Source organism: Meriones unguiculatus, chromosome 20 (genome assembly GCF_030254825.1).
Source record: "Meriones unguiculatus strain TT.TT164.6M chromosome 20, Bangor_MerUng_6.1, whole genome shotgun sequence".
NCBI classification, from domain to species: domain Eukaryota; kingdom Metazoa; phylum Chordata; class Mammalia; order Rodentia; family Muridae; genus Meriones; species Meriones unguiculatus.
The window spans coordinates 28,727,846-28,753,647 of NC_083367.1; the positions used below are offsets into that span (position 1 = coordinate 28,727,846).

The following is a 25,802-nucleotide window of genomic DNA, read 5'->3' on the forward strand; positions in this document are numbered from 1 at the left end:
ACTCAATTAGATACAACCCATCCACCACACTGGGAAGTTTCATTTGGTGACAAAATTTCCATTTGGGGCTCAATCTGTCCCATTATATATATGAGGAAGTCTCTGCTCTAACAGGGTTCCACATTAACCTTCAAATATCTGCTAATGTTAGCTGTTACTCCCATATTCCCTCCCTTGTCCTCCTCTTTCCCCCTCCCTGCTTGAACCTCCTGTTCATTTCCCTGCCCCTATACATTGATAGATAATCACTTTTCTTTCATGGGGAGATCTGTGTGTCTTCTCTAGTCTCCCATTTTGTACCTAACATCTGTGGTTCTGCAGATTGTATAATTTTTATCATTGATTTAACAATGTTCTGTATCTTGATTAAGACAGCCACACCCACTCCAACAATCTGATACTATACTGGACTATTTACTTTCATTATTATATGAACAATAATGTAAATCATTAACAACATTTACAAAACCCTAAGTAAGTATTGAATGAAGTCTATACATTTGCAGTTATCTTAAATGACTTTTAAAACAACTATTTGAGATAATATTATTTTTCTCATATGAAATTAAGAAAAGAAAGGTACTGTCTGCATTTAACAGATGAAAAATTCACCTGAGGTCGATAAATGCATAGGTATTTCTTTAGCCATCAGTTTGTGGAAAGCAACCTTGGGCGATTCTAAATGGATATTCTAGATTTGAACCTGGCTATATAATTGGCATTCTGTCATTCCTTATATTCTCTCTCTCCTTTCCTCCATTCTTTCCCTCTTTCTTCCTTCCTTTGTACTAGCTATTGAACCTAGGTCCTTATACATACTGAACACACACCCCTATGAAAACCACCCTCACCCCCATGAAAAGACATTCATATGTATGACATATTCCTAGTTAAGCTCAAGAAGAAATGGAGAAAGTCCCTTTCTATTGGTCTCTGCATGTGCCTCTATCTCTCTGTTTCTCTGTTATTTTCTCAGTGGATATAGTTATCAATTCTAAAAGCTCATTCTGTACTCTTACCCTTAGCAAGAGACTTCCTGTGTTTAGTATTTTAAATAAAATACACAACTGTCTTTCCATATGACAATGCAAGATTTTATAGGTGCAGTGTGGTCTAATTTACATAATGGAATATTTAAATACCTTTCTTTCTGCTTTTTGGTTTCACAACTGTTTTCTGCCTTCTAACAACCCTTTCCTTTCTGCAGCACTTTCAGCTAGGGGCAATCTTGCAGTGTTCTGTTGAAGCTGAATTGTAGCCACTTCATGGAGCTTTGGACATTGAGTTGTAAAGGTGTTTGATGTGTGAAATGTTTCCTGCATGCTGCTGAAATGAAAGGAATATTTCATTTCCCCCTTGTTTGTTTCTTCTAGGTTAAATGTAAATAATATGATGGGAAGTTTCAGGTCATATTAAAACATTTAACATTTAAGATGGCGAAGAGACCAGACAGCAAATAAGAAAGAGTTGGTCTTAGGAAGCCACCACATAAACTCCCACTGCTTCTTATCATTGAGTTGATAACTAAGAGAGGAAAATGGATTTTCTTATTTTGGGTTAGCAAGATGGCTTAGTCGGTAAAGACATCTGCTACCAACGTGGTGACTTGAATTTGATTCTCAGAATCAAAGGAGGGAACCTACTCCCACCAGTTGCACTCTGCCCTCATAGACCCACCATAGCATATTTAAAGTCCATAACACACACACATATGCACAAAACAAAATGAATAAACATGCAAGAAAAAGTTCTCATTTAAGGAACTGTTATTTTGGATTTGCTTCATCAGCTGAGTGAACATTCTTAGAATGGGTTTGATAATCAGTGCTTCCATTCATTATTTTATATCCCAAAGAATCAGGCGTAGGCATTAGTAAGAAATTGCTTGGCTAAACGCTACATTCAAATCAATTATTTGGCTCATAGTTTTATCAAGAATAACAATGTGTGTTGTTACATCCCAAATCACCACACAGATACCATCACTCACATATGCAATTGGCAAGAGTGTTTTATTTCAAGAAAACTTGCATGCAAGAGTAAAACTATTTTACAAAATGGCCACACTAGACAAAGGCACCCAGGCCTTTTTAGAGGAAACTGGGGAAATTCTAGCAAGGGTTAGATAATCTAAAACCTCATTAGTAGGTGCCGGGGAAGTTACAGGGTCTATTCCTGATTGGCTTGCATCCAGGTGGTCTGTGGGCAGCATTCCTGTGCCATGAATGATTAACTACAGGGTAAGATAAAGCTGCCCAGCACAGATGCCCCATCCTGAGATGTTTTCCCATCCTCGCAGTTATCTCCAGGCTGTTTCTTGGGTAGGGAATTTTATGGTCCTGTTCCTGGAATTTATGGTCAATTTCTGGAACTGGTGACCTATGGCCTAGTCCCGGGGACTGGTGACTTATGGCCTAGTTCCTGGGACTGATGACTTATGGCCTGGTCCTAAAATGGAGACAAATTGGAGTTTATGTCGTCATCTCAGTATTCAGCTAAAAAGAAAAGCTTCTCTAGAAGAAAAACGTAATTATCAGAAAGGAGTGTTCATATCTCACTTTCTATACAGAAAACTATTCTCCCCCACCCCCAACCTTGGATACTAACAGCTACATCAAAGATAAAAAGAAAAAGCAAAACCTTAACTGCAGCTAAAGCTCTTTCTATCTGTAATTAATGTTTTCTACTTTTGTTTTTTAATTTACCCACACTAACTAACACACTCGCACACACATACACGACTTACTGAGAGTAAGCCCCTCAAAGTGCAGGTGACCAACACTGCCCTACAGAAAAAAGAAAAGAAAAAAGACCAAGATCAGAACACAGAATCTCAACCAATCCCTGAGCTTGCCCTATGACCAGGCCACAAAATCACACCAATGCCAGGCCACCCTGGAAAGCTTCCCCCCCCCAAACCCTATATAAATCCTGCCTCCTTCTCAGTTCTTTGCTGCTTCTTGTCTAAGCAGAGACAGGCATCCTCTTACATCTTTTAAATAAATATCTTGTGTGAGGGTTGTTGAGCAGTGTGTGCTTTTGTATTATTCCATGGCTCCCGAGTGCCAGGATGCCTTTCCCTTCAGAGCTGCAAGGGAAACCTTTCCCCTCAGAGCTTTAACAGTTCCAATGAGTCTATTTAGTGTTGCTCCAATGTACCTGTTTAGGGATGACCATTTGGGATGCAATAACATATCAAGGAGCTCTTTTTTGGGGAACACTGAATCTCTCTCTCTCAGCAGCAATTGGTTCTCTTTAGGTGTCCATCTAGGGCTTGGGCCTTGTGGAATTTTCCCTATCAACAATGGCATGTTCACCAGTGTTGTTATTATAAAGGTCTTGTTTAGGGAACCATAGTGTTGAGATCTGATGGGGGGTAACTTCCCTGTCTTGTCTGTAAGACACTATTAGCAGATATAACTAGCAGGTATATTAGCTAGTTGTCTGGATCATATCATCTTTCTGATTCTTCTTCCTCAATGTTCTCTGAGCCTTAAGTGTAGAGGTTACAGTATAGAAGTACCAGCTGAGGATAGATATATCACAATCACTTGTTTTCTGTATTTTGAACAAGTGTAGATCTGTCATAGTTTCCATTTGCTGTACAAAGAAGCATGTTTGATGAATTGAGACCTTTAATTATCTATGGATATAATGATAAGTATTTATAATATAGTTAGAAATTATATTGGCTTAGGAAAACAGCAAGAGCACATTCTCTTCTAGAGTCTTTGACCTCTCTAGTCACAGACAGTAAGCTAGGTTTACAGCATTACACATGATTCTTCCAGCTTCGTGGGTCTCACCTCCAACCAGACAGCTATCGGTTACCTCCAAGGTAAAAGTACCACTATTGTACCGTGGGGGATGTCTTGCCAGGCCTGTTACTGTTGTGCTTTATCGGCTTTACAACTATGCAAGTGTCTTAGTTATTAGGTTGTGAAGAGACACCGTGACCAAGGTTAACTCTTAGAAAAGAAAGCATTTAGTGGCAGCTTGTTTAAAGATTTAGAGGGTTAGCCCATGATCATCATGGAAAGAAGCAAACAGGTGTGGTGTTGGAGTAGGAGCTAGGACCTTTACATCCTGATCATCAAGGAGAAAGAGTTAAAGAAAGGAAGGAAGGAAAAGAGAGAAATGGATAGATAGATAGATAGATAGATAGATAGATAGATAGATAGATAGATAGATAGATAGGGGGCAACTGGGTCTAGTGTGGGCTTTTAACCTCAAAGACCATTCCCAGAGACATACCTTCTCCAACACAGCCACACCTAGTGCTTTATAAGCAATTCCACTCCCTGGTGACCAAGGACACAAATATATGCACACACAATCAGATTACTGATGTCTCTTCTTAGGCAGCTTGTATGGTACTTTCTGAAACTGTGAGATACATTTCTAAGGGAGGCAGCTTTCAGATCAGTTCCTGCTCAGTTCCTTCAATCTCTGTACTTACATTGTGTGATTTCTTAATCAACAGGGTCTCACTCTCAAGTTTTAGGAGGCAACCAAGGACAATGGCAAAAATCTATACTGTTTTTGAAGCCTCCTAGCTTCCCCTGGCCAACCAACAACTTGAAGGGAGGGTTATCCTTCTTCCTGCTGCAGTTCGTTAGTCTGCTGAGTAGTTTAACTCTATTAAATGTGTGTGTATGTGTTTATAGCCAGTATATATTACAAAGTTTTAATTCTTTAATGGGACCAGAGAGCCAGTTGCTATTTAATTTTCTTTATATAAACTTCTGGCTTTTATCTTAAAATTATTTTATTGTGTTTTTATGAATATGGGTGGTTTGCCTGCATGTATGTCTGTGCCTCACCTGTGTGCTCTGGTGTTTACAAAAGCCAGAAGGTGTCAGATTCTCTGAAACCAAAGTTATAGATTTTTGTGAGCCACCATGTGGGTTCCTGGAATTAAACCCGAGTCTTCTGTAAGAGTAGCCATTGCTCTTAATCATTGCACCATCTCTTCAACCCCCAAATTTCTTTCCATAAAGAACAATAAAGATGTGTTCACACATGGATTGGCATATGTTTTAAGTGAGATTATGAAGTCATCTGCTCTCCTATGGCATTTTCAAACTCAGAAATTATATTGCTAACACTAACAATAGTGAGACAAAACGACTAAAATAGAGAGCAGGAACTTGTTTAAGAGACAGACAAAGCAACACACACACACACACACACACACACTACATACCTATATATTATGTCAGTTTATAAGGTCCAATGTTCATTACCGACTTATGTTTTTATAGTTTCATTTCATGAAATTTTGCAGTGATTAAATCTAGAATAAACGAGTTGGCATCATTGCTTAATAATTTAATTTTAATTTTGAAAATCTAATTTTTTTCTTGTAAGCATTTTTCTCATCAGATCAAAACAACAAACAGAATGTCTATATCTTTGGAAGAGTGCTAACTCTTTTTAACTCTTTCTGTGAGCCTGCTGTGAATGACAAACCCAAAAGTTCCGTAACTAATGTTTGAACCAATGAAGCACTATTTTTCATAAATTTAAAAATATCACTCTAACATACACATAAAATAGTGCATGGGGAATTTTATCTCTGTAAGTGAGAGAGCAAGTGAGATGTTAAAACAGACGTCCTGTACTCAGCACTGAGTTAGTGTTGCTTATCTCGCCTTCCTTCTCCCGCTTCTGCATCAGTTGCCCTCCCCACCCACATATTAATGTTTCCCTGTGTTTTCTACTTTGATTTTTCTTGTATCTTTGTGCATTTTTTACCTTCCAACAATGTGAGATTTTTAAAAAGAAAATAGATCCTTTGTTCTTGTTTTTATCTATCTATCTATCTAGCATCTATATTGTATCTGATTTTATATTTTGAATTAGAAGGTATTAGGTCTTCCTTGATAGAAAGAACATTAATAAGAGTAAATGTTGATACTTCCTACATATTCTACCTATCAGCTCAATTTGATGTTTTCCTCATTGTTTAAAAATTTTTGATAGAATATGTAGAGAGTTTTTTTTAATGAAAGTACAATTTAACATTTAGTGTATAATTTAAATTTTTGATATATGTTTTTCAGCTGGTTGTTGTGGCTCAGGCCTTTAATCCTAATTACTTTAATGCTGTGGCAAAAAAAAAAAAAAATAAAAAAAAGAAAGAAAGGGTAGCCTGAACACAAGAGTGAGACCTTGTCTCATAAAAATGCATTAGATTTCTAGTTAATCTGATTATCAAGTTTAAAAAGAGTTAGCACTCTTCCAAAGATATAGACATTCTGTTTGTTGTTTTGATCTGATGAGAAAAATGCTTACAAGAAAAAAATTAGATTTTCAAAATTAAAATTAAATTATTAAGCAATGATGCCAACTCATTTATTCTAGATTTAATCACTGCAAAATTTCATGAAATGAAACTATAAAAACATAAGTCGGTAATGAACATTGGACCTTATAAACTGACATAATATATAAGTATGTAGTGTGTGTGTGTGTGTGTGTGTTGCTTTGTCTGTCTCTTAAACAAGTTCCTGCTCTCTATTTTAGTCGTTTTTGTCTCAGTCTTGTGACTGTCTTTCCTCAGTGACCTCTGTACTGGAATTACAGGTGTGTGTCTCCACACTCGGCTAAATGTTGATTGACTTGAGGGCATGTTAGACCCTTAATCATCTCTTCTTTGTGTTAAGACAAAACAAACAAAAAACTTCAGAGAACCAACATATAAAAGAAGGTAAATCAAAATTTAAGAAGAAGAAAAAAAAGAGTAATAAAACTTACAGTACCTGCCAAGCTTTTCGATGCTGCACGTGTCCAACGACAGGCAGCTTTGTGGCGGCTGCTTGTCATCGCCTTTCTGTGAGCCTGCTGTGAATGACAAACCCAAAAGTTCCGTAACTAATGTTTGAACCAATGAAGCACTATTTTTCATAAATTTAAAAATATCACTCTAACATACACATAAAATAGTGCATGGGGAATTTTATCTCTGTAAGTGAGAGAGCAAGTGAGATGTTAAAACAGACGTCCTGTACTCAGCACTGAGCCTCAAGCTCTCCCAGAGCCGAATCTTTTGTTCTCTTCTCAACTGACCAGCAAAGATAACTTCTTTCTTTCTCATGACCTAGGTTTTACCTTTCACGGTAGGAAATGCCTTGTAACGCAAAAGCTTTGATCTCCAAAACATGTTATGTTTTCTGATGTGACCCAAAGAACTGATTTTGAAACTAAAAATTGGCACGTTGTATTTGGTTTTCTTTCTCTTTGCTATTGAGAAATTGTTTTCCAATTTCCCTTTCAGCAGTGTAAGAAATCCCTTTATGTCCACACTTCATCCATCTTGGGCTAAAATATACCATGTAATAATCATCCTGTTTTTACTCTTAGAGTCACACAAGAAGATTTCAGTAATGGCAAGAAAATTTTTTTTTCTTTCAATAAAAATTATTTTTCAAGATTACTATTTTCCAACATTCTAAAATTTTGAGTCCTATAACCAAAGAACGACAAAAGCTTCTGTTACCTTTCCTGAGCGAATGATCCTCATGTTTTGACCCTAACAGTGGAATGTATGTAGAGAAGTGGTTCTCAACCTTCCTAACTCTAGCCTTTAATACAGTTCCTCATGTTGTGGTGACCCCCCAGCCACAGAATTATTTTGCTAATAGTTTACAACTGTAACTTTGCTACTGTTATGAATCATAAAATAAATATCCCATATGCAGGATATCTGATATGAAAGAGTCATTCCACCTCCCAAAAGGCTCATGACCCACAGACTGAAGAGGAAGACGTTGGCTGCTGATGATTTACCTAGCTTACTACATGGCTTTTTTTTTTTTTTTTTTTTTTTTTTTTTACTATAAGATTTTCTTTTGCTACTTGTTGGTGTATTAGTTACCTTTTCCACTGCTGCCTGTTAAGAAGTAGTTTTCGAGAGGAAAGCTTTATTTTGAGGGCAATCCACGGGAAGATACGGCAACAGTGATGAGTGCTATAAAAACAAATTCATCTGGGACCAATCTCACTCAATGCATACAGTCAAGGGCACATTCGGGGATAATCTTCCCTTCTCGGGTATGTTTTGTGGGCAATTCCAGATCTGCCGAGATGACAATGAAGAATAACCATCCCAAAATGGCAGCACCAGTATGGCTGACTTGAAATGGCTGGCTATTCTTAATATTTCTTTTGAATTTTCTTTCTAAGTACTTAAGCAGACATATTTCTCAAAGGCAGAATACTACCTCACAACTTCAAAACAGTCCTCACATTCATAAAAGGTGTGGTTCCAGTAGTTACAAAATGAACCTCCTACATTGTGTCATTCAGAGCTGTGAAGCCTCTGAACAATCTCCAATGGGTTCAACAACTTCCGTTTTTGGAATAGACGATGGGTGACAGCCTTCTTTAAACGTTTCAAAGTCTCTACACAGAAGCGTTAAAATTGTCATTTTCTATACTGCCACAAGGCTAAAAGATTCGCTGTCTCTGTCTTATATAAACAGAAATGACTTTTTTTATAAACGAATCTTAATAAAATAAAAGCTGTTTCAGCAGTGAGAATTGCTTAAAAATAAAACAAGTCACCCTTAATATCTATTTCAATCCCTAAAAAAAAGGGAATTTCTTCAGTGAACATGTTCAGAGATAGGTTGAACAGCCCTACTCAGTAGAGTAAATCATAGTAGTACATTTTTAACATGAAATTGTATTTGGGTTCCAGGCTCACACTGAGATGTAAAGATTTGACAGATTTTTAGATTTAATTTCATCCTATAGCTACCTTTAAGCTATATAAATCTGTGACAAATATCAAGGTAGGGTTTTGTGCCTTAGCGTAGACAGCTGCCCTAGAATAAATGAAGTATTGGTGAATATACTCTTTTGCTTTATTTCTTTTGATAGAGTTTGCTAGCAAATTTGCTCAAGGATTAATATCTTTAGAAGTAAATAACATTCAAAGGGGGCTAAAGGAAACAAGCTAAGCTAGAGAGCAAGACTGTGTGAAGATAAATTATCATTGGTAAGCCTTTTTTAAATCATGGAGGGTCACCAGGCTCTCAGTGTAAAAGATGATTATTAGGTCATGTCTGAGTCCATTGGGAATGAGTCATAGTTGAATCGTGATAGCAGGAACAACTGGAAGACTTTTCTACAGATATGTGTCATCTCGCTCATGGAGAATACTGGCTAAACTATTAAGCTAAAACTCAAAATTCATCGAGGGATTTAAGCTGCTCATAGCTGTGTAGATACAGAAACTCATAACATCCCAGGTCAGTTGTGTCCAAGCAACCGTCCAATTCAAATCAGAAGAGAGTAATGTAGGAATCAGAATCTTACTGTAATAACTTGCAGTTAGAACTATCAGTGTCAAGTTGATTGAAATGTGTATAGTCAGAGCACCCAGGTTGCTGGTTCTACCAATAGAGCCAAGGAGTCGAGTTAATATCAACAGTAAACTCTCTGTGTATGTGACTTCTTTTTACCCTTGAACTACTTGAGACTATCTATGTATCCTGGTTTGCTGTGATCCTGTGATCTACTTAATACTCATGAAACACTTCTATATGGTGAAGAGCCCATTTATTTTATTATTCTAATGTACCCTGTGCTGGTATTTTGATAAATTACACTTAAAGTGAATGAAAAAAAAATTGAGGAAGAATACACACAAAATGCTAATTTCTATTACTTAGTTCTATGAACCTGGCCTTTGAAATACCTGCAAATTTTCTTTTAAACTTTACTCTTGACTTCTAGTCTATAATTTACAAGTATGATAACTAATTAAGTGTTTTATCAATGATAATAACTTTAGGGAAATCTATAACATGTAAAGCTTTACTTTTATGTGTGCACTTTACAATACATTTGAGGCCCTAGATAATCAAAACAACCAGTACATTCGTATTCATTAAGTGGAATTAGAGAAGTTTTATGACTTTAGGTCCATAGTAGCTTTACTTAACATCTAGGCTATAAAACATAGGCAGGCTTTTAAGAGTAAAAACATGTATTTAAAACAAAAACCTTACTAAAAACAAAAACCAAAAACCAAAAACAAACAAACAATGGCCCAACTCTTAAGAAACTTTGTTGTTATTTGTGATGTCATTTTGTTGCTTCAAATTTGGTAAGTTGTAGGGATAATTGATTAATATCAGAAGATGAAGAACTATGGATCTGTCTCATTATTATAAACTAGAAAAGACTTTGGGGCTACATAAAAGAAATAGTCATTTCAAACAGACACACCCCTCAGTTTTTTTGCTCTGGCAATTATTGACACAAAAATCTTACAGATTACATCAGTAATAATGATCATGTACAGAACCTTATAGTACAATATCAGAAATTATGTTACATGAATAGGCTTTGTCATTTGAGAATCAGAATTATTCCTCCTTCGTGAGTAAAACTCTTATAGTTAAAATTGTGTCACTTAGTGTAGTTGGAAAATTCAGCTTTCTCTCTTTTTTTTAAGTTGAAAATAGATTTTTTTCTCGTATAATATATCCCAACAGTATCCCCTTCCTCCACTCCTGGCACTGTTGCCCCCTCCAATCTCCCAGATCCATTACTTCTCCACTACTCTTCAGAAAAGAGCAGGCCTCCAAGAGGCAATACACAAATAGTAGAAAACAAGGTACCATAAGACAAGGTAAGAAGTCCTCATATGGAGGCTGGTCAGGGCAACCTGAGGAGTCCCAAGAGCAGGTGAAAGGGTCAGAGACATATATTGTAACATCTATTTTCCTCTTTTCTTTCTTTCCTTCTTTCTCTCCTTCTTTCTTTCTTTCTTTCTTTCTTTCTTTCTTTCTTTCTTTCTTTCTTTCTTTCTTTCTTTCTTTCTTTCTTTCTTTCTTCCTTCCTTCCTTCCTTCCTTCCCTCCCTCCCTCCCTCCCTCCCTCCCTCCCTCTTTCTTTCTTTCTTTCTTTCTTTCTTTCTTTCTTTCTTTCTTTCTTTCTTTCTCCTTCTTTCTTTCCTTCCCCACCTTTCTTTTTTCTTTCCTTCTTTTTTTTTGTAAAGCTGCTTTTTTTTCCAATCCGAAAGGGCTTTCATTTGTTCAGATTTTATTTTAATTTCTTTGAAATATTATCTGAAGTATGTAGCCTTGACTAACCTGGAACTTGCTATGTAGAACAGGCTGGCCTCCAACTCAGAAATATGCCTGCCTAAGCCTCCTGAGTGCTGAGAGTAAAGGTGTATGCCACCACACCTGGCCCCAGATTTATTATTATTATTATTATTATCATCATCATCATTATTTACAGTTTGTTCACTATGTATCCAGGCTATAGCTCCCTTCCTCATCTCCTTCCAGTCCCATCCTTTCTCCCTCTACCCCTACCCTATTTCCCTCCCCAGTCCACTGATAGGGAAACCCTCCTCCTCTACTGTCTGACTCTAGCCTATCAGGTCTCATCAGGACTGACTGCATCCTCTTTCTCTGTGGCCTAGTAAGGTGATCAAAGAGCAGGCAACTGAGTTCATGTCAGAGACAGCCCCTGTTCCCCTTACTAGGAAACCTCCACAGAGACTGAGTTGTCCATGGGCTACATCTGAGCAGGGGGTCTAGGTCTTCTCCAAGCATAGTCGTTGGTTAGATTTATCAGTTTCTGCAGGCCACTCTGAGCCCAGAATTTTAGGCTCTATTGGTCTCCTTGTGGAGCACCTGTCTCCTACTGGTCTTTCTATTTTCTCCATCTTCCATAAAATTCCCTGCACTTTGCACAAAGTTTGGCTATGAGTCTCATCATCTGCTTCCTCAGCAGGGTACCAAATTCAGATTTTTAAAGCCTTACCCACAAGTACTGCAATGCCTTGCACACTCTCATCTCTAGGTTTGACTTTATGGATAATATCTTAACTCTTAATTAATAAGAAGAACGCCATGTTCTTCAAGGCTGTAAAGATCATCCTCTCATTCTTTTGAGTGCAGCCATCATACTCTCTTACTATTTTGACTAATATGTTAGAGTGAGAAAAGCATGAACTTGAAAGACCAGTTCTTATTAACAACCAGGGTCTTATTCTACTGCTAATTAAGCAACAGGCTTACTCATTCATGTACCCGGCAATCTCAACACTGCATTTGAACAGCATGTTCATCTATTTTTAGGTATGTTCTTCAGATGGTGGAAAAGAATTTGTCTTGGTCTTGTAGTGGATGAGAACATATTTTTATAGAAGCCTGGGCATGCAAATGTCTATTTCTATCATAGTTCTCTTTAATCTCCATTCATGTGGTGAATTATATAGAAAAACTGAACAGCTCTTTCTAATGGTATCTTTAATGTCTATCAACCACAATGTTTAGGGATGTGATTCCAATATAACAATTTCACTCTTAGAGGCTTTCTTTATGAAGATGCTGCTTCCTAGTAACGTATAGTATGCTTGAGGAGAGAATCATCAACATATTTACAAGGAGCAAAGATATAGTTCCATAGGCAATTGGTATAGTTCTTTATACATTGTCATATACTAGCAAACATATTTTTTAAGTAAGAATTCTTAACTCCCAGTCTACCACAAATCTTTGCATGAGATCCACTGTAAAGTCCACCACATACAGATGCCAAGTAGAAAGGAATGTAACAGTTAAGGCCAGTGGTTCGTTCCTGTAATCCCAGCCACTTAAGAGGTTGAGGATGCTAGTTTTAGACCAGTTTGGGTAACTTTGTGAGCCCCTATGTCAAAACCAAAAGTGAGAAGGGGGATGGTTATGTTGCCCAGTTGTGGAATGATTACCCAGCGTGCCTAAGGCCATAGGCTCAATACCTTCACCTAACATAGAAAACTCTAAGTAGAGATCACATCAAAGAAGCAGTTGCCCCTTACATTCCTTGGAGTATTCAGAAGGCAGCCAGACAATCAGGCACATGATTGTCTCTTTGAGAGTAAATACACCAATAGAAAATAGAAAAACTCACACCAACCCTTGTGGAGGACATGCTGATATAGAAAGACACTGATATAGTCTTAATAATTTATTGTCATTTATTTACAGTAAAGGTTAATAATAAAAAACACTCATTAGGGATCTAGTGTGGGACAAAACTGTATAAGGCTGTGGGGGATGGGAAGGTTTGTACATTTAATTAACAGGTTCTTTTTAGGAAATGATAATAAATCCCCAAATATGCACTATGTCAATAATAAAAAAAAAATATCTTCCAGCTCTGATGGTAATTCCCAAAGTTCTATCAGAGTACGTACAAAAGGGGTACTAGAGCACCCAAGGGAAGGAACATTTCTTTAGGTTGGAGAGAAGGCTCTGAGAATGATTGTTAGCTGCATCTTTAGGGTTGGTTGAACTCAGACAGACCAGTGAAGAGGTAAAGGAATGATGGGCACAGTATGAGTTGCAGCACGGTATGTTTCAGCACAAACAAGGGAACCTCCAAACAATCGGGCTTTCTCCTTCCTGACTATCACACATTTTTAACTTTGAGGAGAAATGGAAGAAAAAAAAAACAAAAAACAAAGTCTATTGAATCAATTGTTTCGGCTGTTCCTATGTGATCACAGCATTGCTTTATGGATTGTCAAGCCAGGGATGAACTCATAAAAGGATATTAATGTGTCGTTTTTATTGAGCAAAGTAGCGCTACAGAAAAGGTGATTTCAAAGGCACATGGCGCTTTCATTACAGCCTTCAGGGCCAATGTTTGATCACTGAAAACAGGCTGCTTTGTTCCAGTTCGCTCTGATGTTTGGCATTATCCTGAATACATATGCTCCGACTTGGAAAGAATCAGTCTGTAAAGATTTAATAGATTCGAGGCTTGCATATTCAAAATACATGTCTCCTGATTAAAATGGGATGAAAACTACTGAATATGTATGCCTACACATAAGCAAACATACTTCAGACACACACCTCAGCAAAAGCTTAAATGCAATCACACATACATGTTTATTCTCAGAATATGGGAGTTGCCTATTTTTAAAATTCATCATTAAATTAAAACCCAGGAAGAAGCATATTTTAGGAGGTATTATATTGGTAAGAACAAAATATGGTTATGGGCCTGTTTTAGCAATCTACAAGTAGCTGTATACCCTTGTTACCTGTCACTGATATAACTTCTTAATTTTGGCAATCCCTGAGCCATCTTTTAAGTACAGCAATGGTGAGGATATGGTTCAGTGGTAGAGTGTTTGCCTCCATGCACAAAGCCCTTGTTTGGAACTCCAGCACCATGTAAACTGGGTATATGGCACAATGTAATCCAGACATCTGGGAAGCTTGACATAGGAAAATCCAAAGTCTATGATCTTCTTCAGCAGAAGCATGAGTTGAAGACAAACCTGGACTACAAAAGACATCCATAGATTTTTTTAAGCAGAGAAAGACACACACACACACACACACACACACACACACACACACACACAGAGAGAGAGAGAGAGAGAGAGAGAGAGAAAGAAAGACAGAGAGAGAGAGGCAGAGGCAGAGAGACAGTGATAGAGAGACAGACAGAGACAGAAACAGAGAGATGGAGACACAGACACACACTGAGAGAAACAGAAAGAAAAATAGAGAGAGACAGAGAGAAGAGAGAAACAATATATACACACAGAGAGAGACAGAAATACAGACACAGAGATTACACAGACAGAAACAGAGAGAAAGACAGAGACAGAGAGACAGATAGACAGACTGACAGAATACAATAGCAACTTTCTTGTTTTGTTAGAAACAAAATGGTAGTCACATGTTAAGGGAAATTTTCTGCATGTTAGCATTTGCATGATGTTCTTATCCTAATATTAATAAAAGAAGTGAATTTCTTTTGTAATTTCAAGGAGAGAAATAAATGTTTAGGGAGATATTAGAAACTTTTCATGCAGTGGCTAAAACTCATAATTTTACTGTCATAGATTTCTTTGGCTTCTCTCCCCTTCAAACTGATATATAATCTCACACAAATTTTTCTTTTGAATTTTTGGGTCCTTTTGAACTTTTGAAAGAAGATGGCATTCCATGCCAGTCAGTTGGCTATAAATCATATTGAAGAATAGACACACATTGTACCTGAAATTAAGCTCAACACTTTCGGCTAAATGGTGTTCAGTTAAATTGTGTCTTATTTCACATGATAAAGAAAAAAAATCTTTTCTTAACACTTACGTATTTCAGATCCTTTTCCTGTTTCCCACCTCAGTGTTAGCCAACGAGGGTAGCTTGCTCTCTAATTTGTTTTACAACAATCTCAAAGTAGAAGCCATTTTGGTCTGTATTTGCAGCCCAGACCAATGCTTTACAAATCTTAATGTACTTATTAATCATCTGGGGATCTTGTTAAAAATGCAGGTTCTGATTCAGCAAGTCTGACCGAGGTTCTAACAAGCTCCCGGGTGACACGGTGGACCAGAGTTTGGGTAGTTAATGTCTAGAGTACAAATGACCTCATATTGAATTGGTATTTGTTCCCAGAACCTGATAGCTAGAAATGTAGATTCCCTGACTTTAAAGTTACTTCGTAATATTGTTTTTGTTCAGTGTAAATTTTGTATAAATTATAAAAGTTGTATAATTTTGACTCCCTCCATCTATTCCTTCTTAAAAAGAAAACCAAAACACTTCCCCTCTCTTACTTTAGAGTTTAAAGATAAGAAACTATTTAAAGTTTCTAGAATGTGTCAGGCTTCTTTCACATCTTAGGACGTTTCTAATGCTGCTTTCTCTGCCCATCTTTGCATCACGTGACCTTTCTTCTAAATGCTGCATCAGCTATTGTCTCTCCCAGGATTCCTTCTTCTTATCTTTTCCCCATAGAAATGAGTTGCCTCTTAGACTTCACAACACTCTGCGTTTCTTACAGTATCACTTCTTCCTGGTCTTTTTCAGTGTTCTGCCTACCTGTCTACTCTTTGCAGGCCCAGGTTCTTGGGGGGGGGGGGAACCTATATATTTTATCCCTGATACCTACTGACAGTCACAAGGCCTAACATATTAGGTTTACTGACTGAGTGGACGGGGGCATGGATGTGTTGTAATCATACAAAAACATAATGTAATGTAGTTTGCCCCAGTGAACCTTAAACTTGAATTGGGAATAATAAAAACTAAACTCATAAAGAGGTAAATACAGGATGACATAATGGTAATAATGGTATACAATGTTAGTATGCAATTTATCATAGCAAATAACTGTTCTGAATTCACTTGCAAAAAATGTTGTCACGGGTTTTTTAAATTATTTACTTTATACATCAGTTAATCCACAAAGGACTTGAGACTTGTAACTCCATGTGTTCAGGTTAATGAAGGTACAAGAATGTATGTGGTTAGGAGAATAAGCTATGGCTCAGGTCCTAAAAGCTTGAGGACCAGACATGCTAATCTTCAGGACTGACGTTCTCTGCACAGGATGGTTGTGTTCACACACTGAGCTTCAATTTCCACTCTTCCCCTCCGCCTGGGCTCTTAGCATCTCCCCTGTCCTGTGGCTCTTTTGTTAATATTAGGATAAGAGCATCATGCAAATGCTAACACCAAAAATTTCTCTTTAACATGTGACTGCTATTTTGTTTGTAACCAGAAAAGTCATTATTCACTATTATTTCTCTGTTTCTGCCTCTGTCTCTTTCTGTGTGTGTGCATGTGTCTCTCTTTTTCTGTTTCAGTCTGTCTGTGTGATGAACATCTATTTTCATAGGTTGCTTGTTGTCGAATATTAATATTTATTATTGATTTAAATTTTAGTTAAATAGTGGTTATCCCTAAACCAGCTGTATACTCAAATCACCACACAGAGACTAGAATTTAATACTTAATTAACCTAGAGCACAATGCTGGGCAATAGTTACTCCATCCTAAACCTCCAAGCCCACATAGTTTCCCCTAATTCAGATTTCCCACATTATACTTGCAGTCATACTTAGGTCCAGTTCATCTCTCCTCATGGTTCCAGGTCCTCTCCTGCCAATCTCTCCTCCCTGACTCCTCCCACTTGCTTCCTTTCTCTTCCCCTCCAGACCAGGATATCCCACTCTATTATCTCCATTACTCAGCATTGGCTGGTTGTTTTATTGACAGTACAGAGAACAAATGGTGGCATGTTTACACAAATTTGAGACAGGTGATGCTTAGAATAAACATCACAGTGCAATATCCAGATTGAAAACAGATAGTGGCATAGAGAAATCAGCATTTGATGAACAAGGGTAAAGTGTATACATTCTACAAGAATATTACACCAACAGCTGCTTAAGGGTGGATGTGCCTCTATGTCAATTATCCCTATGTACGCCAAGTCCCTTCTGATTTCTTTGATTGTGTCATGGAAATGTTACCTCTTGAGACACTGATATAAGCAGAGGAAGTGAAATTACATATTTAGAAATGTTAATGAAAACAATGAATGCTATAGTATTTTGCTATATATCAGCCCAGAGTCAGTGAGGGCACTAAAGAAAAAAAGGGAAATAGAGAATTTATTTTGTAAATGAGAAAAACTAAGAAAGCAGACAAAGCTAACATTTTGTCCTAATAGGCTTACCTTTAATGTGGTCAAGAAGCCTTGAGACATTTGTGAAGAGAGGGATGAATTACTATCATATTTGATTCCTTGCAGTTGTGTAATGTTCCTTACACCAGTTATAAGTTGCCGTTCATTTGTGATGCCATTGTATTCCAGAAAAGGTGCCTTGAATTATTCTCTTCTGACTAGGGCTGACTGTTCAGGACTATGGTGTCTTATTTTTCTTGGTGCTCATAGTTTGATTGTTTCTTTGTCTACTCTTTATATCAGGAGACACAGAAAGAAAATAAATGAAAAAAATATTAATAGTATCTACCATGAAAGGTTTATCAAGAAGGAGGTTGAAACTCTAAACCAAAGTGAAGCTTCTCTGTTTTGCTGGGTTGGTCTGCCACCTATTGCCATAAAGGGATTGAGTGTTGTCTCCAGCTTGTCAAAAACCAACAGATGAAACAGGCAAGAAGGCTTAAATTCATGATGATGAAGAGAATCAACTCTGAAAACTAAATAGGGAGCTGTTAATTATGAAGTCCTGGTATACAGACCTCTCTGTCTTTGGGTCTTGAATTTCATCATAGCCTTGTTTGCAGCACTTACTAAAATTGCTGTTGACTCACATGGGGCTAATTCTGCGACCTGGCAAACATGAACCATAAATCCTAGCAGTGGGAGATGTAACTGTGGTTTGACCTTGGATAAATGAGCTAAAAGTGATAGGGAAACTGTAAATTCAATTTAAAATAAAAATATTTTTGTTTATATTTTGTCTAGTGGATAAAATAAAAATCCATTATGTTTCCTGGTACATGGTGTACATTTTGAGATAGTCAAGTTTAATTCCTGTTTAGTAGGTAGCTAAGGGAAGAATTGAGTGGAAACATTTTATATGAAATTTTTGATATCTATTTTGTTCTTCAGTCTTTAACCTTTAAAAATGATTGTTTTCTTTTTTCAGGGTCTATTTATGAAATGTTTGGCAATGAATGCTGTTTGTCAACAGGAGAAGTGATTAAAATCACAGGTCTTAAAATTAAGAAGATCATGGCCGAAATTTGTGAGAGTAATATCAAAGGTTCTGAGTCTCTGAAGCCTTTTGAACTGCCCATGACTTTTCCAGGTATAGTTTATTGTAATATATTTTTAATACTTATATGTAACCAACACAACTGAAAATAAACAAAAATGGCAGTTTTCATTCCATTTTTTTGCTGTTTCTGCTGGTCTTGTTTTGAGACAGGTTCTCACCAATTTATCCAGACTGACTGACCTTAAACTCAAGATTGTCCTGCCTAGACTGCTGAGTTCTGGGATCACAAGTCTTCAGTAGTGCTAGCTTCCTGAAATAGGCTATGTAGTTGTGTGGGTTGAAGAAGATAAAATTCTTATAGGTCAATTATTTCAAGATCTACAAAAGACAACCATGCTATGCATTCTTCATTCTTTTACTCAGGAATTGGTCACTTTAGTCAACAAATAAGTGACTATTAACAAGTGTTTAGTGCGTCTTTAAAGTTAGATTCTTATTAAATGGGACATAGCAACAGACATTAATGAGGTAATGTACATTTTCATACATGCTTGTATATATAATATTTAAATCATGCTAAAGTTTTCTGTAGTCTCAATTATTTAGCTTTTCTTTATGGAGGAGATTGTAAAAACATATCTATTATGTTTTAAAAGTGTCAGTGCATCATTGTTAACCTTCGACATTGTACTGTGCAGTAATACACTGAAAATGGCAATCGATAGGAGGGCGTTTTGCTACGTGCATCTCTAGGTGTTCAAATGAGAGTCAAGAAATCTGTTAGCTGAGCATGGAGGTGTTCTTCTAGGAAGATCATGACTTCAAGGCCAGCTTGGACTACATTAACAAGACCTTGCCCATATATTCCTCTCCAATAAAATGATGAAAATGAAAAAGGAATTAAAACATCATTTTCTTAAGCTGTATAAACCATTTAGCATCACTTAAACATACCTACTCTTTTTTTTGAAGCAACTTGTCTCATTGTCCATGTCATCTTACTGATCGGATTACTCACTCTTTTTTATCTAGGTAACTCTACCAAGCTTTCCAACTCTACACGTTGTAGGAACTGGTTGCCCTGTATCCTACCAACACACACACACACACACACACACACACACATACACACACAAACACACACACACACATTTCTCTTAAATGTTCCTACAGTGAGGTACCACAGCATGCATATCATTTGGTAGTCATTAGTGATTTAATTATCTTGTGCTCTAGACTATGGGCTTCAACCTTTCTCTAAAGAGCCAGACAGTAAAATTAACTACTCAACAACAATCTTGTAACATGAAGATCACCACAGGTAACAAACCAGTCAAACAATGGCTATGGTTGTGGCTCAAGAAAACTTTGTTTATAAAAAGAAGTGGCAAGATTTGGAATTCTGTACCATGAATTCCCAGACTTTTCATATTTCTAGCACCAAGTACATTGAGAATAAATTCAAAACCTATTGATTGGGTAAATAAGTGAGTAGCAAATGAAATTCACAAAAGTATGGCAGCATACTATGCTTCACAGTATGATGGGTGCACACCTGTGCTATGTAAGAAGCCACATATGATCAGAAGGTCATGTCAGAACATGGATTTGGCAGTTGTACTTCCAACTCCATCGCCCTTTAGTTGTGTTATCTTCACCACATGTGACCTTAAACACCACTGTTACTGCTTGTCTCACAGCATCTTGAGAAGGATAATATTGGAACCTATTAAAATGCTTATTATGGTATCTAGAATACAGTGATGTCCATAAAACAGTGATGAACTTCGGTTATTGTTATTAGGATTCTTATCGGTATCATTGGGGGAGTCAGAAAATGCTTTTCAGGTAATGTTATAATTGACCTGAGGTTTAGAGAGTAAAAATAAATTAGTTGTGTTAAGAAGATTATTTTAAGTGCCCGAATTTTCTGACCCTTTGAGTAACAAACTTGCCTATTCTTTTATATTCTTCCTGGTCTTTCATAACAATGGGTTTCAAGGTTGGCTGCACAGTGCATTCATCTAGGGAGATTAGAAAGAAAGTCCTGATGCATGAGACATTCTGATTTACTTGGGTGAAGTCTGGCCATGAAGATTTCTCAAAGCTCCCAAAGTGATACTAACATGACCCTGAGATTGAGAACCACTGCTTTAGAACAAGTATTCCTATGTAGTAAAATAAGATATAATCTATATCTCCATATAAAGTATATATGCACATATACATACATATCTACACATGCACATATATATACATATTTGTATATGTAAATATGTGTATATGTGTGAGTGTGTGTGTGTGTGTGTGTGTGTGTGAGTGTGTGTGTGTCTGTTTAGTGTTCATGAGACAGGGTTTTACTATGTAACCTAAGCTGGTTTGGAACTTCCTCTGTAGACCAGCCGGGCCTCCAACTCACATAGAGTATCTGCCCCTTCTTCCAAAATATTGGGATTAGAGGCATATGCTCTCACACCCAGCCTAAATCAGTATGTTTTTATAGCCTTAATTATTGTACTTATTGTATTTTACATGTAATTGGAGTTATTTTGTGCTTGTCAGACTAGAACGATGCAATAGATAACAAGGTATCTAAGAGCAGAAGCAAAATCATTTATCACTCTAATTCTCAGTGATTAGAACAAGATGTACAGAATAAACATTCACGAAGTTTAAATGTTTAGAATCTTCAGATAGAAGAAAATGTCTCATTGGACTATAGTGAAAACACTTGGCCTCTGGCTAAATTCTAACTTAGGTCATTTCTATTCGGAACTTCCTTTATGTTCATTAGTATTATAATTTTTCATTAATTGAGTAAAAGGTTTAAAGACATCTTTACAAGTGAGTCTATTATAGGTTTAGAGTTAAAATACAGGGATATAGTTATTAATGATGATTGGGGAATGTTTTCTTCCGAAAAAGAATCCAAGATCTTATATAAATGTTTCTTCATTTTTATCACTAGGAGAAAAAAATCAGAATCAAGGTCATTTTTTAAAACCATAACAGTAGCATATGCTTATTCTACACTGAAACTTTTCATTTAAACTCCAATTATATTTTGACGTTTAAAAGCTCTGCAGTATGAATATATCTATGTATTTATTCTTTTATTGCAATTCATTTACTTTGTATGCTGCCTGTAGACCCCTCCGTCATTCCTCCCAGTCCCACCCATCCTTTCTCTTCTCCCCCTATGCCTCTTTCCTAGTCCACTGCTAGGGGAGGTCCTCCTCCCTTTCTATCTGACTCTAGCCTATCAGGTCTCATCAGGGCTGGCTGCATTATCTTCCTCTATGGGCTGGCTAGGCTGCACATGACAGAGGGAAGTGATCAAAGAGCCTACCACTGAATTCATATCAGAGACAGTCTCTGGTTTCCTTACTAGGGAACCTTCTTGGAAATTGAACAGCCTATGGGCTTCATCTGAGCAGGGGTATGTCATCTCCACACATGGTCCTTGGTTGCAGAATCAGTCTCTGCAGCAGCCCCCTGGGCCCAGGTTTTTTGGTTCTGTTGGTCTTATAGAGTTCCTGTCCCCTCCAGGTCTTTCATCCCCCTCTTCTTCCATAAGGTTTCCTGTACTCTGCCCAAAGTTTGGCTATGAGTCTTAGTATCTCCTTCGATACCCCGACGGGTAGAATCTTTTAGAGGTCCCCTGTGGATGGCTCCTGTTCTGTTCCTTGTTTCTGTAGTACTTTTAACACAGTTTTTATTGGCATATGTCGTTATGCATTCCGATAGGCTTCATTTCATATAGCTATAATACATTCACTCCATTTCCTTTACTTGCCTCTCCCTTTGTTCTCAGTCACTCCTCAAGTCTTACTTCTACATAAATACATGGTTACATACATGTTATATATTTCATTTACATATCTGTATGAAAATAAATGAATAATAAAAACATGATATTGTCATAGTCTTGAGCTGTGTCTATCTTTCTGCAAATGTCATACTTTAATTCTTCTTTATGGTTAACTATAACTACACTGTGCATGCACAGCACAATTTCTTCATCAGGTCTTCTGTTGATGAACACTTAGGATGGTTACCTAACTTGACCACTGTGGACAGTGCAGCAATAAACATACAAATGCAAACACCTCTGGGGTATGTGGGTTTATAGACTCTGGGTTTACACCTAGAAGTGATATATTTGGGTTATGTGCTAGTCTTACTTTTAGCTTATTGAGGAATATCCATATTGATTTCTGTAGGGCTGAAATAATTGACATTTCCATGCCAGTGTTCGTTGTTATTTATTTTCTTGACGATAAACATTCTGGTTAAGTTGGAATTTTAGTGCTGTTTTACTTTGTATTGTTTTGGAGGGCTAAGGATTTTGAAGGTTTCTTCTGAAAAGTATTTGTACATTGCCTCATTTATTTAGTAAGTTTTTCAGGATTTTTAGACCTGAGATTTTTTTTGAGATTTTTTAATGTGTTCTATATTCTAATTTGTGTAGCTGTTGAAGATTATTTTCTATATTTAAAGTGTATTCACAGAATTGTTTTCTTGACTGTTTAAAGTCTTTTTAATTCTATTGCATTCATCCCAGCTTCAAAAAAAATGTAACTGAACCAAACCAAGGGGGTGAAAGATGTCTATAATGAAAATTTTAAAAACTGAATAAATGCATTTGAAAAGACACCAAACAATGAGATCCCCCCTAAAGGTACTTTTAAAACATCTTGTCTTATTTGCTTAACTTTTCAAATTTCCTTTTGTGGCTGATTTCTAATTTAATTATCAGAGGACCTGCTTTCTAAAATTCAAAATTTTAAAATAGTGAGATTTGTTTTATAAATATACATAGAAAATTATATAGTCTATTATTATAGAAGTGGGCTAAAGACATTTGTTCATAGTTGATCGTTCACAACAACATATCCATTATTAAAATCGTGTATGTATATGTTAAATGAAAGTAGAAGTGAACTATTTAGGAAAAAAAGAAAAAAACAGGAAAGGGCAGGGGTTAGAAAAGGGAGGTAACTGGCAAAGGGAGGTAATTTGTTCAGCAAACCATATATAACTTGTACCAATATCTTATTTTAATCTGCAGTTCCCAGATGGAATATGAACTTTCTTTGATGAGGTTTGAATTGGGTATTTCTAGGTTACATGCTAATAGTTTGTATCAAGTTTTTGATACAATTGTAGGCATTCATTTATATTTCTTTAAATAATGTTGTTATGGACATCATTAAAAATGGCAAAAAAGGTTTTATTTAGTGAACTGTAGCACACATTTCAGCTGAGTAGAGGGGCACAATTCTAAGACACTGTAATGTTGATATCAATTATGTAAATTGAAAATTAATGACTCAGCAATTCAACTCTTATGTCTTCATTGTATAATGTAATTAAAAATCTAAAAAGTCCCAGGACAAAACAAGTTATTTAAGACACAAAATTGTGTAATTAAATAAAATTGTTCTCAAGAGAGAAAAAAAGATTTTTTTATGGATTTTTCTTACATTATGAACACTTTGTGTACTTTGGATACCAGCCTTTTATCACACTTAGCATTTGCAAGTATTTTCTCTTAAATCTGGGGCTTGTCTCCTCATTCTCTTGATAGTGTCATTTCTGGAGAACTTTTTAATAAAGTCTAACTTACTGTTTGTTTCTCTTCTATGCTGTGCTTTATGATTGAACTTAAAGTTCACCTCCAAATCCAGTGCCATCGATGGTTTCTTAAGCTGCTGTCTGCTGTTTTGTAGTTTCCTGCTATTTAATTTCAGTTAATATTTGTAAGAGTGTAAGGTCTGTGCCTGTATTCATTTCCCGCATACAATCATCTAGCACCATCTGTTGCAAAGAATAGCTCTACTGCATTGTTTCTTTTATTGCTTTAAGTTGTTTATGTGTCTACGGCATCATTGCTGCCCTATACATTGTGTCACACTGGTCAATCTCTTTACTCTTTTACTAACATCACCTTCTCTACCCTGTTGTTACTATATAATAAGTCTTGACGTCAGGTAGTAACTCCTGAAATTGTTATTGTTCAAAATATTACCTATTCTCTGGTACTTTGCATCTCCACATCAACTATAAATTTATGTTAATAATCATAAAATAACTTTCCAGGATTTTGACTGGAATTATAATTAATTTACAGATCTATTTTAGGAGAACTGAATTTTTATTATAGTAGTGAAACTTTCAAGCCATAAATGTTGACTATTACTGTATTAGTTTAGACGGTTTTGCTTTTATCAGATTTTATACACTTCTTCATAGAGAGGTAATACATATTTTGATGTAGTTATAACTATTGCATTTAGAGGTACTTAATTTTCACTACGTTTTAATTAACTGGGAGGCTGCACAAATGCCAAGATGAGCATGTAGGGGTCAGAGGACAACTTCTGAGAGTTAATTCTCTTTTATACCATGTGGATACTGAGGATCAAACACAGGTGATCTGGTTTGGTGGCAGGCACCTTTAATCCCAAAACCATCTTGTCAGCCCATCATATGGAATGTTCTAATTTTCAGCTTCTGCTTGAATATGCTTAAAAAAAAGTACTTAAAAAATAGCCCTTTTCTGTTTGCTATAATTGCCCCCCTCCCCTTTTCAGGGGTCACTTTTATATGATACTATCTAGGATTTGTTGTTATTGTTGTTTGATTCCTTAAGATTTTCTTTATGAACAAATGTGTCATCTGTGAACAATGACACTTTTGTTTGTGCCTCCTGCCATTGGTGACCAGTGCAATGCTGAAAACGAGGTGAAGGAGGACATGCTGGCCTTCCCTCCCATCTAATGAGCAAGCTCTCCATTGTGTTGACAAGAACTCTTGTATTCTATCATGCTGACCTTTGTGCTACTGGTTTTGTACTCAGTGGATAAGGATTTTGTGAAATGCTTTTTCTTCATTTATTGGTGTGATCATATGATTTTCCTTCTCTAGAATTTATATATGATGTTATATTAATTAATTTCATGTCGAACCATTCTTGCATTAGTAAATATGAAAAAACACAGTGATCTTGCAATGTAATTCCTTTGTATCAATGTAAAATTTAATTTGAATTTTTGAGGTTTCTTATATTTATAGTAATGAGAGATATTTGTGTATCGTTTTCTCTTTTATTATTACATTGGTATTAGAGTAATGCTGGGATCACCCTAGCTTAAATCAGAAAGTTTCACTGTTTTTATCATTAAGGACTATCATTAGGTATTTTATAATTTTTTTTTTAAGTTTGGAAGAACTTAACATTGAACCCCAACTGGACCTGGCATTTTCTGGTCTCAAAGTCATTAATTATTAAT

General features: G+C 36.4%; 1 protein-coding gene across 1 annotated transcript in view; it reads left to right on the plus strand.

Annotated features, from left to right (window-relative positions):
• The window catches only part of Themis (thymocyte selection associated), a 201,515-nt gene that overhangs the window by 25,392 nt on the left and 150,321 nt on the right, over window positions 1–25,802 (plus strand). Inside the window, exon 2 of the mRNA XM_060373142.1 lies at window positions 18,436–18,597. Within this exon, the coding sequence (XP_060229125.1) occupies window positions 18,436–18,597 (162 nt within the window). The remainder of the gene's footprint in view (window positions 1–18,435; window positions 18,598–25,802) is intronic.